At 41.1% G+C, this 16,032-nt stretch overlaps 1 protein-coding gene across 3 annotated transcripts; it reads left to right on the forward strand.

The window, feature by feature from the left end:
* The first annotated feature begins 10,411 nt into the window (after positions 1-10,411).
* On the forward strand, positions 10,412-15,393 carry Prmt6 (protein arginine methyltransferase 6). Of its 3 annotated transcripts, none has more exons than XM_060392864.1 (2): positions 10,412-11,995; positions 13,659-15,393. In XM_060392864.1, the coding sequence occupies exon 1, from the start codon at positions 10,463-10,465 to the stop codon at positions 11,588-11,590; it is 1,128 nt and encodes a 375-aa protein (XP_060248847.1). In that variant the 5' UTR covers positions 10,412-10,462; the 3' UTR covers positions 11,591-11,995; positions 13,659-15,393. The 3 variants fall into 3 exon arrangements, with proteins under 3 accessions (XP_060248847.1, XP_021515597.1, XP_060248848.1); XM_021659922.2 differs by having other exon boundaries at positions 10,412-11,757; XM_060392865.1 differs by having other exon boundaries at positions 10,412-11,656.
* The last annotated feature ends 639 nt before the right edge of the window (positions 15,394-16,032 follow it).

A 16,032-nucleotide genomic window follows, 5' to 3' on the forward strand; every position in this document is an offset into this window, starting at 1 on the left:
ATATAAGGAGAAAGGTGTCAAATCTGTTTCCCATTCTTGGAGAAAGCCTTCAACTATGTGAACATGGAAGAGAAGAATGATGCAGGGAGCACAGTCATCTGGTATCTCCTCCTGCTGCCTCTACTGATGAAACAGAAGCCTCAAATAACAACAGTTGTGCTGTCGTTTCATAGCACTTTACAATATGTTTATATGCATGAACGTGAAAATTAATTTAATTTTTAATTATGAGCATTACGCTATCCCAATAATGCCCAAAGGCCTATCAATTGAAAATATAACAGTGTTCATCAGAAAACTAACAGAGTATTGCTTTAAAGTAGTTACAAAAGTTCAGTATAAAATTCAGACTGTGTAGGAATGGTATGTTTATAGTACAGGAACTATCCTCAATTTTATGAGAAATGTACTCACTACTCTTTACCTGTTGGTGCTCAACTTCAATTCTCCGTTTATGAACAGCTCAGGACTCCCTACCTTGGGAATGCATTGCCCACACTGGATTGGGTCTTTGCACATCAATTAACTTAATTGAAACCACCCCTCACTTATATGCCCACAGGCCAAGTCAGTGTAGGTAGTCACTCATTGACATTCTCTTCCACAGGCAGGAATGTTGCTGTTCAGAAGAAACAATGGCGATTCCATTGAGCCAGAAGTGAACGACTGCCATCTCACCAAATCGCTTCTGAGTCGATGGAAAAGCATGGCAATGTTGGATGGAAAAGGTGGACTACTACTCCACGAACAATTGAAGATATATAAAGACATCTCAATATTAGAATTCTTTGTGATTACAGTCAGTCAGTGAAATCACAATTCAATTTAGGCAGGATCATGAATGGCTCAGATGTTGCAGGAACAAAAATTGGGGGTGTTTGCGTTAAAGTGCCAAAGTAACTGAGGTGCTTGCTGAAGGCAAGTGGAGTACAGAATGGGCACTCAGAAAAGCTTTGCGATGGGATTTAGGTGTTAGTTTCGCTGGATTCATGAACACCTACAAATCTAGATATGCATTATTTATGGTTGTGTCTCTGAGCCTGTTCCCCAGGAGGACTGGCTTGGGGGTTAGTGGACCGACTGGGTGAGATAGATTCATCCAGAGTGTGAGCACATGTCATCCAATCAGTTGAGGACCTAGGCAGAATAAAAGAGATAAATGATTTGTTTTCTCTCTCCTGGAGCTGGGACCCATTATTCCTTCTGCCTTTGGATAACAGGTCCTAAATTCTCTGACCTCAGGACTTACATTAACAATACCCTTCAGTTCTCAGCCTTTGGGACTCAAACTATAACTGAAACTGTCAACTTCCCTGCTCCTGAGGTTTATGAACTGATGTTTCCAAGAATCTTGGGACTAACTTGTGATAGAACTTCTCAGTTTCCATAATCCTGGGAGCCACATGCTCTGGTAAATTCCCTCATATCTATCCACCAGTCCAGATTCCCATTTTTATTCTAGTAAAATCCATGAGTTAAGAGCATCATAATTCAAACTAGCATTAAATACGCTTAGTGGACTGACCTGTACAGCTTAGGAACATTGTATAATGGAGGGTTGATGTTGACTTTCATTCTCGTGTAGCCCACTGAGGGCAACAAATGGCTGCCATAACCCAACATCTTACGAGGGCATCGTACCGTACCTTCTAGCCCAGAAAAATATCAAAATCCAAATACAGTTCCGCTGAGAAGTCATTGAATTATTACCATTATGAAAGTTCAAAATCGTTAATCAAACAATTACAAGTTGGAGCTGTGTGTATACCTTACTAGTTCTATGTTTTAAAACAAATCTGATTAGTACAAGATCATTCCTGCAGTGGGTTGAATGAGAAATTCACCCATAGGTTTATGTATTTGAACACTTGCCTCCTAGATGTGCTGTCTGAGCTTACAGAACCTTCAGCTGATGCAGCCAGCAGGAGGATGGATATCACTGGGGTCAGGCTTTAAGAGTTATAGTCTCAGATGGGCACCATGGCACACTCAGGCAGGCAGAGGCAGGGAATCTTCTTGAGTTCAAGGCCAGCCTGGTCTACAAAAAGTTCAGGGTAGCCAAGGCTACAAAGAGAAACCCTGTCTTGAGGGGAAAAATAGCATATAGTCTCAAGCCACACCCTTCTCACTTTCTCTGCCTTCTGTATATGGATAAATATGATGAGCCAGATCCCTGCTGTTGGTACCAGTGTGGACTTGCCCTCTAGGACTGTAACAAACAAACAAAACAAAACACACAAAAACCCTCTTCCACAAATTGCTGCTCATGGCATTTGATCACAGCAACAGAAAAGTAACTAAGAGAAATCTCAAGAAATTTCACCTCCATAGAAACAGGGATTTTTATCCATTCTGTTTACTCCTGGTCTTTTGGAGGCTATGTAGTATCAGGTATTCAGTAAATATTTGTGAGTGAATTTCGCACATGAAAAATTTAGGCACTGTCTCACACAGAGAGAATACATACATGTAGTATGGTGAAAAAGTTAAGTTGCTTGTAAATATATTATCAAATGTTAAATGTTAAAAGAACTATACAGAAATACCAAAAAAATAAATAAATAGAAGAAATTCCTCGCATGAACAATTGCATCTATCTAAGATGATCTGTGAATCAGGAACATGTTTAATTAAGCTGATGTTTTCACAATGTAAAATAACATAAAGCACTATAAGTGGAAGTTTTTACTTTACATAATCACATGGATAAATCATACAATTCTAATGGAGAGAAAAAGGAGTAAGACACAGGGGAACACACGATATGTCTTTGTGTATACAAAGTTCATTAACCAGGTCACTGGTTCTTTTATGCTATTAATGAAATGCTAAAAAGAGGAAGAGTTTAGGATTGGAAGAACAAGATGACAGCATTTTCTCTGTACCTGGTCATGGCTCTCTAATAATTCAGTATGCATGTAGCTCTGCATTAATCAGCTTTGTTTCTGCTGTGGTAACAACCTCAATACCCCAATGTTCAAACAATGACCATTTTTCTGTTCCTTCTATTACATGAGAGCGTTGGCCTGTTATGTTCTCCTGGGATAATTTGATCTCAGCTCAGTCTGGCTTCATTCCAGGAATCATCTCTTTGGGGACCCAAGCGAGAAAAGAAGTGGCTGTTGGGAACACACAATCCACATTAGCAGGGTTCAGAATTTCAAGGTAACAGGGAAAACTGAGAAGTTAGCTGCACAACAACTCTCTGGTCAGAGGTGCTGCATAGCTTGTTCAAAACTTAGCTTGATTGTCATGTATTTGATCTAGTCGTTTCCACATGCCATGAGCTACACTCAACCTTCTCCAACACACTTTGGGCAGACATTTTGTGCACATCACCTTGAGTGAGAACAAACCCTCCGTCACTTGAACCAGTTTCTCCAGATGAACATTTATTTTACGGGTACAATTGAGGTCCCAAATCATTTGCTTTGAAGTTCATCAAATGTGAGGTTATCCTTAGTGGGGGGGGGGGCTGACTAGAGCTAGAATGTTCCTGAGATCAGAAAGGCACTCTAGGGTGGCCTTGAAGAAATAAGCTAGCCATTCTGGGGAAAGTGTCACATGATGAGGAAGTCACAACAGAACACCAACTATGAAGATGTCCCCATGAAAGGAGAACCTCAGATATACAACTTCAAGGAACTGAATTCTGCTAACAATCTCATGAGATTAGGAGAAAATTCTCTGCTCCGGAAATCAGTTAATTGCAGCCTTCCAGAGGAGTAAAACTACTCTGCCTCAACTCTTGAATTCATTGCATTGTTGTTGCTGATGGCAGTGGAAGTGGTGGCTACTAAATTTGTAGTAACCTGCCAGGTAGTGACACTTCTGGTCCTTTTCAAATTCTTTAAGTGGTGCTTCTCAAAGTTTAGTTTATATTACACACCAAAGTGCTCTAAGTCTGTAAGACCTGGGGTCTCACAGCTCAGGAGTTCAAGATTGCATCCTTCCCAGAAACTCCCACAGACCACACTACTCGTTGCAAAAGCAAGAGGTTTATTAACCATTGCGCAATGGGGTCACCCGTGCCGGTCAGCAAAGAGTGGCACCGGGAGACAAAGGCTTTAGGTTTTTAAAAGAAAAATTGCGGGAAATTTGAAGTTGCAGTTTTGGCAATTTAGGATTGGATGAGGAAGCTATAAAGTAAGATAATTGATTAGTTTTAGGTGCTCAAGCTTGGCCAGTCCTGCCAAGTGTGGATGCAGCTGCAATTGAAGGTGGGGGTGGTTAGCTCATCCTTGAAGATTAGGGCTGCGGGCTCTTGGCTGGAGTCAAAAGCTACTCAGAAGAAGTCTGGATTGGTTGCTAAGAAACATTATCTCAAAGACAAGGGTCTGGTCGTTCTTTTTGCTGAGTGAAGGTCATTGCTTGCTCGCTTTTTTTTTTATATATATCTGTACTCACAGACAGGGTCACATTTCTCCATTTTCTGGAAAGGTACTAAGAGGCTTTAGCTTAACCTGAACCTAAAACTCAAAAGTATAGGCTTTAGAAGACATACAGGTTACAAAGTTAGTCTAGCCCTTTCAAGTCATAAGCCAGGATATGACACCATTGCGGTTGATCTAGAGACCACAGAGAATACACTGAGAATCACTGGCTCATCACTGTTACAATTCCCTCTTCTTTCCGGTGTTGTGGATAGAATCCTGCCTTGCTTTTGGTAAGCAAGCACTCTACTGCTGTATCCCATCCCAACCATTACTCCGAGGCTCTTTAAATGCCCTCAGCAACAAAGTATAATTCCGTGAGAGCATAAACATCTGGTAGAAACAAATGCTTATTTTCTTTCATAGTAAAGGTTTTCACAAGAGAGGGAGTGCCCTCGTTAAGTGATATTTATTAGTCTTAATACCTGATTTTCATTAAGCAGCCTCATCCTTATTATGCCTAAGGCTCTTGAACACGTTGCTAATTTCATGCAGGCATAGGCACAGGCACAAGCACATTGCTTTTTCCCATCTTGTACAGTACATTCTCATTATCCTACGGTGTCCATTTTGGTGGTCTGATTTATAATAGAAATAGTAAGAATACCCTATCCAATATGGATGCTTGAAATTGTTAAAATGTTATATTCTATTCTCGAAGAGGTCAACAAATATGAACTAAATTGATAATGTAAAATAAGTGTGTAATATCCCTGTTGATACTACTGAAATAAAGTTCATTTTATATATATATATATACATATATATATATATATTAGCAATGAATCACATTCACTCGTAATAACATCATTGGAGACTCATGTATTTGTTTTTCACCTGTTTTATTATTGAGTTTAATAGCTAAGCCAATACACCATGGATCTAAAAGGCACCATATACTCCAAAAGTACAACATATACTTAGGTTTTAATGTTTGACATTCCTATTCAGACACAAAAATCACCACCTTTTATTGTTATTTCTACAAAGGGTTTTCGTTTTCTTGACAGAAGTGCCTGTTTTGATGCTGTCAGCTTTGTAATAACTGCAGAGGAGGGAGAACTACATCACTTAATGAATATTCATATCAAAGAGGTATTTATAACACTTTTCATGTCAGTGCTCTTTTACCCTTCTTCAGCACATACTTCGAGAATTACAATGAATTCTTGAAATCCTGGAAGGAATAACTCCAATCTCTATAGTAGGATTTAAAATGCATTTTTACACTACAAATCATTTTGTGGGGTTTTTATTATAAGAAATAAGCATTTGTGTGGGGGGGGGAATCACACCAGGAAATCAAAGATTAAAACAGTAGAGGAGAGAGAGCTGATGTATAAGTGGCATACTAATTTGCAAGCAAGAAAACATATGAATATTCACAATAAAATACAAGCGCCTCCAACAGAGGTAAGGATTCCTCTCTTTTTGTTTATTAGGATGTTCCCTGATTTTAGAATAATAGTTAACACAGAATAGACACCCAGGAGACCTGCTGAATAACTGGATGACTGAACCCATTAATTGTGTGATACAGAACATCAATATTTCCACAGTCAAATAAAACACAGTGGTGATCCTGTGATTTCCAGAATCAACAAACAGAAGCGCCAAATTCTCAACAAAAGTGAAAATACAAAATCTTGATATTCAAGTGACTAGACTATAGCATGGGGAAAATACACGTAAAATGCCTTAATGTGAAAAGGAAAAGCAATCGAGAGCTTCAGACTAATTGAACAGCCTACAAACACATCTAAAAATCATCTAAAAATATGAAGTTTGGGATGATTATTTGCCACACACACACCTCACAGTATTAGAGTGGCCCAGAGGGTATAGTCTGATTAGTCCAGCAATGCTGTCTCCCTGCAAGGCCTAGAATCCAATAGTTGTTCTGGACACAAGGCTGGATGTTTTAACTGGTGTTTGGTCTATAATGGGAGTCCTAAATAAGTAGATTCTAATGTCAGTGAAGGAATGCTTCAGTAACAGGATAGATGAACTTGCTATCTAGACTGAGGGCAAGTAGGCAAAGAACAAACCTTCCATTTTCCATCCCTTTTATGGGGCCTGCCATCAGTAGGTGTGTCCCAGATTTATGGTGGGTCTTCCAACCCCAAATGATCCCCAGACTTAGGGTAGGTCTTTGCAAGGATCAAATTTACAAAAATCCCTCACAGATGCACTCAGCTGCTTAAACTTTAGTTAATTCCAGATCTAATCATTTGACAACCACGATTAGCCATCACACAAGCCCAAAGTGAAGGTATGACTATATTAAAGTTCAAACATCAGGAACAACAGTAAGTTTGAATGCTAAAGTTTAACTTTATCCTAAGGCAAGAAACAAATATAGTATACTCAAATAAAACAAGTTTTATGAAACAATACCTACCCCTTTTCATTTCATAGTTTTAGTATTTTCTAAGCTATTACATCTTTAATTAATTGCTAGTCAAAATGTATTGTTTCAAGGTCCGTTTGTTTGAAAAACATTGGCTTGAATCAGTATATGGATGTGAAGAAGCTGGTGCTGTCCTTTTTATGCGGTACTTGGGATCCAACTCCAGCCTTCGGGCTTGGCTGTGTTTTGTTATTAAGCCATCTCAAAATAGCATACAGCTTCTCACTACAAAAGAAACACAGAGAATATTCTGCCAGCTGTAACTCTCCTATCTGGAGGAGGGAGGTGGTGTAAGAGTTCCTGCTGAACTTACATGTTGAGTAAGCTGTGATCTGTTTCCCTTTCCACTCCAAACTACTCCTTGTGATTTAATAAGCAATGAGTTCCCTGTCTATGCCAAGCCAAGATATAGCAAAGAGAAGTTTCATGGACTTTTTCCTCTCTACACTTTGCACTTAAGGCCTTATCATCATTCAAGCAACAGGAGAAGATAAACTGAAGCTATTCTCATTTCTGAGATCTTGAAATGAGTCTATACTTGAATTATCTGAGTTTTCCAAAGTGACATCATCATACTTAACAAAACCTGGGTTCTTCATCTAGGCAAAAACGTGATTGCTCATTGACAGCATTTCAGTCAAGATCACTCACTGAGACATTCTGATGCCTTTGTTCTCTTCTAAGGACAATAGAAGTCCAAGTCTTTATCTTGGACTTTATCTTACTTAAAATTTACCTTACTTAGAAAACAAATAAATTAAATATAAGCAGTTAATAACAACAGGTATGAAGGAAAAAAGATAGAATCTTTTATTGGAAAATACTACTTTAAGAAGCCAAAGAAAGCAATTCTCAGTGAAGCCACTGCTGTGAAGTGATAAAGAGGGAACTCTTTTCCGGAATTTGGCTACACATAAGTGAATGTGTGATCCAGAGAAAAATTGTAAGTGTAAGAAGCACAGTGTTTCTCGATCCAAGGAAGTTAGGGATGCTAATATGAGATGAGATGGGAAATCTTCTGAGATCACATGATTCTCCTAATTAGAGAAAGGGAAATACCTGAGATGATGTGAAAATATATGGATCTTTGTAAAGCTCACATTTGTAGCTATGTGGAAAATGGATTAGTTAGGGGTGTGGCTAGCTACAATGAGATTCCATCAGAGAATGATTGCCAGGCCAGAAAGACACTTTCATCTTCTGTAGAATTGGATTTTGCTGGTTAAAAAAATAGAGAAAAGCCCACGAACAAACAAAATTTACTTACTTTTACAAGATACTACAAAAATTAAAAATTGGGTTCACAGTAAACACATTGTGGATCACTAGGAAAAACACATACAGCCAAGCCTGAAGACTGGAGCTGGATCCCAAGTACCACATGATAAGGAGAGCACCAACTTCCTCAGTTGTCCTTTGACATCTATAAGCATGCATGGCACTTGTGTGTATGCACACATGCACAACAGTGAACTTAATTCATTCACTTTTCAAAAATGAAACACTGAACACATCCAAAAGTGTAAAACGGTGGTTGGAGGGCAGAATGAGAGAAACAGATGCTAAGTGAAAGCCCAATGAGTGCTATAAAATTCTCACATTCATAACTAATCTCATGTCCTATTCTAGTCATTATTAAAATGTCTACTATCTTAGTTTCATTAAAGTAAGATGTTAAACCTAGGCGAAAAAGGAATACCTGTGTTAAGGATTTTCAGTTCTAGGTTGCTGAGCCCTGACTATTGAAGATAATGATATAAGATTTAACTAAGATAATTAAGTGAAAAAAATAGCAATAATCAGCTGGTTTCACATTAGGATTCCCTGGGGACCCTTAAAAAATAAATGGCTGATTTCCCCCTGAGTGACTCCCTAACTGGGTTGAGGTAGACCCTGTCATAGGAATTTTGATAAAGCTCCTTTGAGGATTCAAATGAGCCACCAGGATGGAGAGTCTTGAGTTTAGAACTACAGCTGAGGATGCTACATCAATAAACTTATTTCATTAGTGATATTAATAGAAAGGGTGAAGAAATTTTATCACCAAGAAGTTTTGCATGGTTAAACAAGTATTTTAAACGAAAGAAAATAAAAGCCCATTGTCTTTTCTGTGATCAGTTTTGTTTCTTTGTTTGTTTTGCTTTATTTTGGCTTTTAGAGACAGAGTTTTTCTGTGTAGCTCTGGCTGGCCTTGAACTCATAGAGATCCATCAAATCTGCCTCCCAAGTGCTGGGATTAAAGGCTTGTGCCACCACCACCCTGTGTGTGATCAGTTTTTAAGCTTGGGAAAATGATATTCCTATTAAAACATTTACTTATTTTTAACGTATTAATTTTATATGTATGGGTATCTTTCAACGTATTAATACTTTCAACGTATTAATTTTATATGTATGGGTATCTTGTCTACATGTTTGTGCATAACATATATAGTTGGTACTCCTGGGGGCCAGAAGAGCAAAACAGATCTTGTGGGACCTGGGACTGGGGTTAAAGCCAGTTGTGAGCCTTCCTGTGGGTGCTGGTAATCTAATCCTGCTCTAAGAAAGCAATTAAGAGCTTTTATAATTGCTGAGCCACCTCTCTAGCTCCAGACAGCACACATTTTTACTTTTTTTTCCTATTATAATGAAGTAGCTTCTTTTTGACTGACAGAAAAAAAAATAATTGAGGATATGGATATCAATTCTGCCTTTACAAAAAGTTTAATTCTGCCTTTATCAGGTTTTAAAAAAGTGAATTGCATTGGAAAAGCAGTCAAAAAACATAAGGATTCCAACATTTCTCCAAAAACAATTTATGTATAAATACATAGATTTATCTGGGTACTAGTACATTGGTAATGGGTTTGAGAGTAACACACCACTGACGTTATTTCTTCTTTAGTTTGAACCTCAGGATTTTCAGAAAAGGCCAACCCAAGCCAACCCAAACTATTCTCCATAACCACAACGGTGGCTGAAAGGGCATTTGATGGCCACAGCAGTTCTCCTACGTGGCCTGGATCGCTCAGTACACCAGGGATCACTTTGGACTCAGAACCAAGATTTTGCATTGTTAAGTTTTCACTTTGCCCCCCTCCCCTTACACATTCTTCGTATCGGAACTCCCGCTGGAACAGAAAGCTTGATGAGCTACAAGTGTCAGGGAAGGGACAAGAACTGTGCCAACAAAATTCAGTACTGGTGGTGGGGATTCTGTGAGGGTAATAGGGACAGGTAGCTGTCAGTGGGTGTGTCTTCTTCAAGAATGAGTGAAAACAAAAAGAGATTGAGGGGCAAAAATCCAGAAATACAGTGTGGTCCTAGAGAAGGCTTTAGAGGAGTGCCCTGTAAACTGGGCGTGGTGGCATACGCCTTTAATCTCAGCACTCCGGAGGCAGAGGCAGGCGGATTTCGGAGAGTTCAAAGCCAGCCTGGTCTATAAAAAGAGGCCAGGGCAGCCAAGGCTACCCAGAGAAACCCTGCCTCCAAACACCGAGAGTACCTGTAGCCCAAGGAGACTCAGGGTGCGCTGCCCGGTGACGAGGGCAGACTACAAATCCCAGCAGCGCCCGAGACCCTGAGCCCTCGCGCGACCCCGCGCAAAGCCTGCTGGGAGCCGGCTGCCGGGGCCAAGATGTCGCTGGTCAAGAAAAGAAAGCTTGAGTCGGGGGGCGGCGGCGCAGGAGGGGAGGGAGCTGAGGAGGAAAATGGCGGGGAGCAGGAGGCAGCCCCGCCGGGACCCCGGAGGACCAAGCGCGAGCGAGACCAACTGTACTACGACTGCTACTCCGACGTCTCGGTGCACGAGGAGATGATCGCCGACCGCGTCCGCACCGACGCCTACCGCTTGGGCATCCTGAGGAACTGGGCCGCGCTGCGAGGCAAGACCGTGCTGGACGTGGGCGCGGGCACCGGTATTCTGAGCATCTTCTGCGCCCAGGCCGGCGCCCGGCGCGTGTACGCCGTGGAGGCCAGCGCCATCTGGCAACAGGCCCGGGAGGTGGTGCGGCTCAACGGGTTGGAGGACCGCGTGCACGTCCTGCCGGGCCCCGTGGAGACGGTGGAGCTGCCCGAGCAGGTGGACGCCATCGTGAGCGAGTGGATGGGCTACGGACTTCTGCACGAGTCCATGCTGGGCTCCGTGCTCCACGCGCGGACCAGATGGCTGAAGGAGGGCGGTCTGCTCCTGCCGGCCTCCGCGGAGCTCTTCGTGGCCCCGATTAGCGACCAGATGCTGGAATGGCGTCTGGGTTTCTGGAGCCAGGTGAAGCAGCACTACGGCGTGGATATGAGCTGCCTGGAAGGCTTTGCCACGCGCTGCCTCATGGGCCACTCGGAGATCGTGGTGCAGGGTCTGTCCGGCGAGGACGTGCTGGCCCGGCCGCAGCGCTTTGCCCAGCTCGAGCTGGCCCGCGCTGGCCTGGAGCAGGAGCTGGAGGCCGGGGTAGGCGGCCGCTTCCGCTGCAGCTGCTATGGCTCGGCGCCTCTGCATGGTTTCGCCATCTGGTTTCAGGTGACCTTCCCGGGAGGGGACTCGGAGAAGCCCCTGGTGCTGTCCACCTCGCCTTTTCACCCGGCCACTCACTGGAAGCAGGCGCTGCTCTACCTGAACGAGCCGGTGCCGGTGGAACAGGATACGGACATTTCGGGAGAGATCACCCTGCTGCCCTCCCGGGACAATCCCCGGCGTCTGCGTGTCCTTCTGCGATACAAAGTGGGGGACCATGAGGAAAAGACCAAAGACTTTGCCATGGAGGACTGAGCGTTGCCTTTTCTCCCGTCTACCTTCTCCGGAGGGTCAGAAGAAAGAGGGAGATCTCCTATGCAAGTAGGGGACATAATGTGTCTCTTTTACCTCACCGTTTCTGGGGAAGGAAGTGACTTCAGTCTTCACTTGAAGACATTCTTCTGGCAATGTGTATTTAAAAAGTGAGCATCCCTGACCAAGGACCGATGCAGTGTGCTTATCAATGGGCTTTTAAGCCTGGAAAGCATGTAGTATCAAACTCTTGTATTTCCGTTTCTTTTGTTTAACCGCGGGTGGGGGTGGAGGCCAAAATGTGAATTTATAATTGTTTCACGCGCTAATCTGACACCGAATCCCATTATCTCTTATGAAACTGGGAAGAAAAGCAAAATGTTTCAGTTGGATTTCGGGAAGTTTCCGGTATGATTTCTAGAGCTGTATTTTTTTTTTCAGTCTGAATTATCTCGAGTCCTAGGTACCTGTAGGATAATGGAATCTGTACTTCCTTATGTTCTAAATAAAACATTAGTAGTACAGGAGAAGTACTTTAACCCAGTTCTCATTATTCTTAATCCACAGCATGCTAAATTTGATACAGTTTAGTAAAATAAAGACTATGCAATTCTAAAAGTAACAGAAAAAGTCTGAAAGGGAAATAGAATGGGGTTTGAATATTTTTAGTGTTAGTAAGACTGAGCCAAGAAAATCTATGTTTTATAATAAATATTTTTGTGATTCCTGCATAGCAGTCTGATGGGGAAGATTGCTGAACCTAAGACAGGGTGTATTCACTACCTCTTGTTCTTTGGCTTTTTTTAAGCTCACTTGAAAGGAACATGAGTGTCCTACTTATGTCTAGTAAAAGTTCCTGTCTTCAGTTCTTTTTAGTTCAGCCAAATGTGAACATTGGGAATTTCGGGAAATTGCTTATAATGAAGTGTGAGTCATGTTATCAAATTTATTTCACTGACGTTCCTTCCCTCATTTCTGTGGCAAATGAAATGTCATTCTCATTTTTTTATAGTTGAGGCATTAAGACTTGGTGTACCAGCTATTAGTTTGTTATAATGCTGTTACCTTTCTCATAGTGTCAGTTCTTGAACGATACAGCTTCTGCAGAACAGAGCTTTAGGACAACTCAAATTATGATTAACATGGTTTTGAATTCTAAGCTTTGGAAAGCTTAACAGGTGTGAAAAAAACTGCTGTTCTTAAGTACTCTTGAATTTTATTTTTTGTAACCTTGCTTTTGTTTTTGGCACTTTTTTTATTCATTGTATATTAAATTGCTAAAGTATTAAAGCTAGCTTTCTGTGCTCTATTTTGAAGAAAACATACCAATGTAAAAAAAAAAAGCAGTTTCAGAAAAAAAAAAGCAGTCCAGTAAAAATCCACATTTTGATGTCAAAATACTTGAGATCTTCTATGAAAGTTTGTTTTAGAGGTTTAAAGAGTAGTTCCTTCCGGGAACAACTGTGTTTTTAACCAAGCTTTCAATTAGAGCGATTGCTGGTGATTTTGTTTGACCTTTCTATAACAGTTCCCTTTGTATTTAAAAGTATTATGTGGAATCACTCTTTTCTGCATAATTCTGGAAATACAATCAGTATCCCCCCCAACAACAACAATAAAACATACACAAACACAAAAAGGAAAATCCAGTTAAAACTTGGGAGGGTGTGAGAAGAGACTTAGATTTTCCTGATTGAACAAAGTAAGTTTCAAAATTAGGTATATTTTTCATAAAAATAAATTAGACAAATGCAGGAGCTGAAACAGACACTAAAGACAGTTGTGCAGCGTGGTGTTTCAACAGCATATCTGGAGCCAGAAAACCCAAACACACACTTCTGTGTCTTCAACAAACCAGCCCACCTTCCAACTTTTCTTCCTTTCAAAGCCCTCGTGCAGACTGGTATTAACAATAGTACCTACTCCATCGGCAGTAGGGATGCACAGAATTAAGTAATCTAGAAGTCCAGTGCTAAATTTGTGTAAAAGGCAGACCTAGAACAGTCTGGTGCTGCTTACAAAATGTGCTGCAGAATAAATTCTCGTTTTGTCTTTTTTTTTTTTTTTTTAGGCACTGTTTGACAGTATCAGCATGGCTCTACATGAGGAGCAGTGTATGCCACTGGGTACCAAAGGATCCAAAGGAGCACCACAGCCATTGGGATGAAGACAGCCGAGAGGGATGAAAGCCTGAGGTGTGTGGACACCCAGGCCCTGTCTGATACGTTTGTGTGTTGGGGCTGATAACTTGGAGCCCTTAGGACTACAGGCCTGGATTATCAGACCCTAGAAATAAACATGGTGAAGTTCCACCTACCTCCCTCACAGCTTGTGTTTATTAAGCCCTCTAAAAATTTCCAACTTTTTCATTAGTTTATTATGAGCATAGTTGCTGAAAATGCATTGTAATAGTCACTGCAACAGGTATTTGGGATTACAAGCTAATGTGAGCTCTGCCCTTCAGCTGATCACTGCCACTAGAGAAACTAAAGGCTACAGTGGTAGGCTAGAGCCTGGGGTAGTTTTCATGTCAGGGATGGATCAAGTATTTATTTTACTCACTAAGTAAAAAGATTTCTGTAGATAATTGATTGACTTGCCCAAAGTCCCATAAATAATTTTTTCTTCTTTGTTTTGTGAGAGGAGATCATACATTGTGCAGGGCTGTCGTAGAACTCACTGTGTAGCTGAGAATGACTTTGGATTCCTGATGCTCCTGCCTCCACCTTCCAAATGATGGAATTAACAGCTCTGTACCACTTTGCCCAGCACAGTCCTAATTCTTGGCAACTAGATCTTAAGCACAACTCTTTGACTTCTTAAACATAAACAGAACTTCTTTTCATTATATTAATGCTGTATACTTAAGTCAAAAAACAGGAAATTACATATCATCTAAATGGTAACAAGGGTTTTATTATTTGATGATGAGGGGAAAATGTTTAGTACTAGAAAGTCTCTTAGACCTGCCTGGAAGAACCATCTTCAATGTATCCCGAGTTTTACATAGTAGGTGCTCATTTGTATAGCCCCTATGTTAATTTCCTTAACAATTAATCAAATGTGACACTTTCTGGGTCCCCCAGAAAACAGTCCATGACAGTGGCAAAGGCAAGTCATTGTCATCTGAGCAAAGATGCATCTTAGGGATCTAAAAGATAAAATAGAGTTCAAGATGATGAATATGAAAGGCACCTGCTGCAAACAGCTGCCTCACATTTTGTTTACTGCCAGCCCTGCTCTTAGCCCCACAGTTGACCCAGGGCTGAGGAGAGCTAGCTCCCAGGAAGCATTTGTTAACAGGCCTCCCCTCTCAACATGCTCACCTCCACTAAATATCAACAGCTGTGTAATATCTAAGCCCTGTGATAAATAAGCGCATCTGCCCCTCAACTAGGATATAGTGGGGGCAGTGAAGAGACATTAGTAATTTGCATGTGTCCACAAGCATGGAAATCCTTCCCAGCTCTTAGCTCTGCTGAGCAAGGTTAGAAAGGCAGTTGTCATCCTTTAAGCCTTTAAGGATCAGAAATCCTGTTGCTATTTTCAGGTAGACTAAAAACCTGAAAAACTTTCCCATCTGATGTCCTAAAATTACACAGTATTCTCCAAAATATTGGTCTGTTCCATAATAGAGAAAATATATTCAATAGGTGATCCTCAGCTACTAAAATAAAATTTAAGCTAAATCTATTTTCAGCTGTGTGTGTTTGTGTCTTCCCCAGCTTTCTATGTGATTTCCATGCTCCAGTTTGTTGATGAATTATGCTCTCACTTGAAATAAATATTACATGCAGTTTTTGAAATTTATGTAACCTGGTCTATTCTTTGGGGCATTAAAGTACTTTTGTAGGACTGGAGTGTGATTCTGGTTGAATACTTAACTAGCCCAAGCAAGCCCCTGAATTTGATAACTAGCACTACAGAAAACAACAGGCTTTCTGGAGTAACAAATTCCAAAGATGAAAAGGTTTCTGTGGAGGAATTTTATTTCAGAACATGGCTTCTCTGGCAAGAGATGACATCCAAAGATCTAGATCTATGTGATCAAGCTGGAATACAGACACTCCTTTAATCCCAGGAGACAGGCAAGCACATCTCAGTTCAAGGCCAGCCTGTTAAAAGTACAAGTTTCAGGTAAAAAAAGGTTAAGCATAGGGGTGGTGGTACATGCCTTTAATGTCAGCACTCAGAAAACACTGGCATGCAGTTCTCATCAGTTCTGTTTGGGCAGTTTGAGAGTGAGTTGAGAGGCAGTGCAGTGGAGTTGAGAACATGGGAGACAGTTTTTACTGGGAGAGTTTTACAGAGAGGTTGAAGAGAGAACAAACTAGACATAGGTGGAGAAGACAGAATGAGCCAGAGAATGTGCAGGAGCCAGAAGATTAGAACAGATTGCTAGAGTTAGTTTGAGGCCAAGTAGAGCTATTCAGTGAGAAACTGAG

Source organism: Meriones unguiculatus, chromosome 10, assembly GCF_030254825.1.
Source record: "Meriones unguiculatus strain TT.TT164.6M chromosome 10, Bangor_MerUng_6.1, whole genome shotgun sequence".
In the NCBI taxonomy this organism is placed as follows: domain Eukaryota; kingdom Metazoa; phylum Chordata; class Mammalia; order Rodentia; family Muridae; genus Meriones; species Meriones unguiculatus.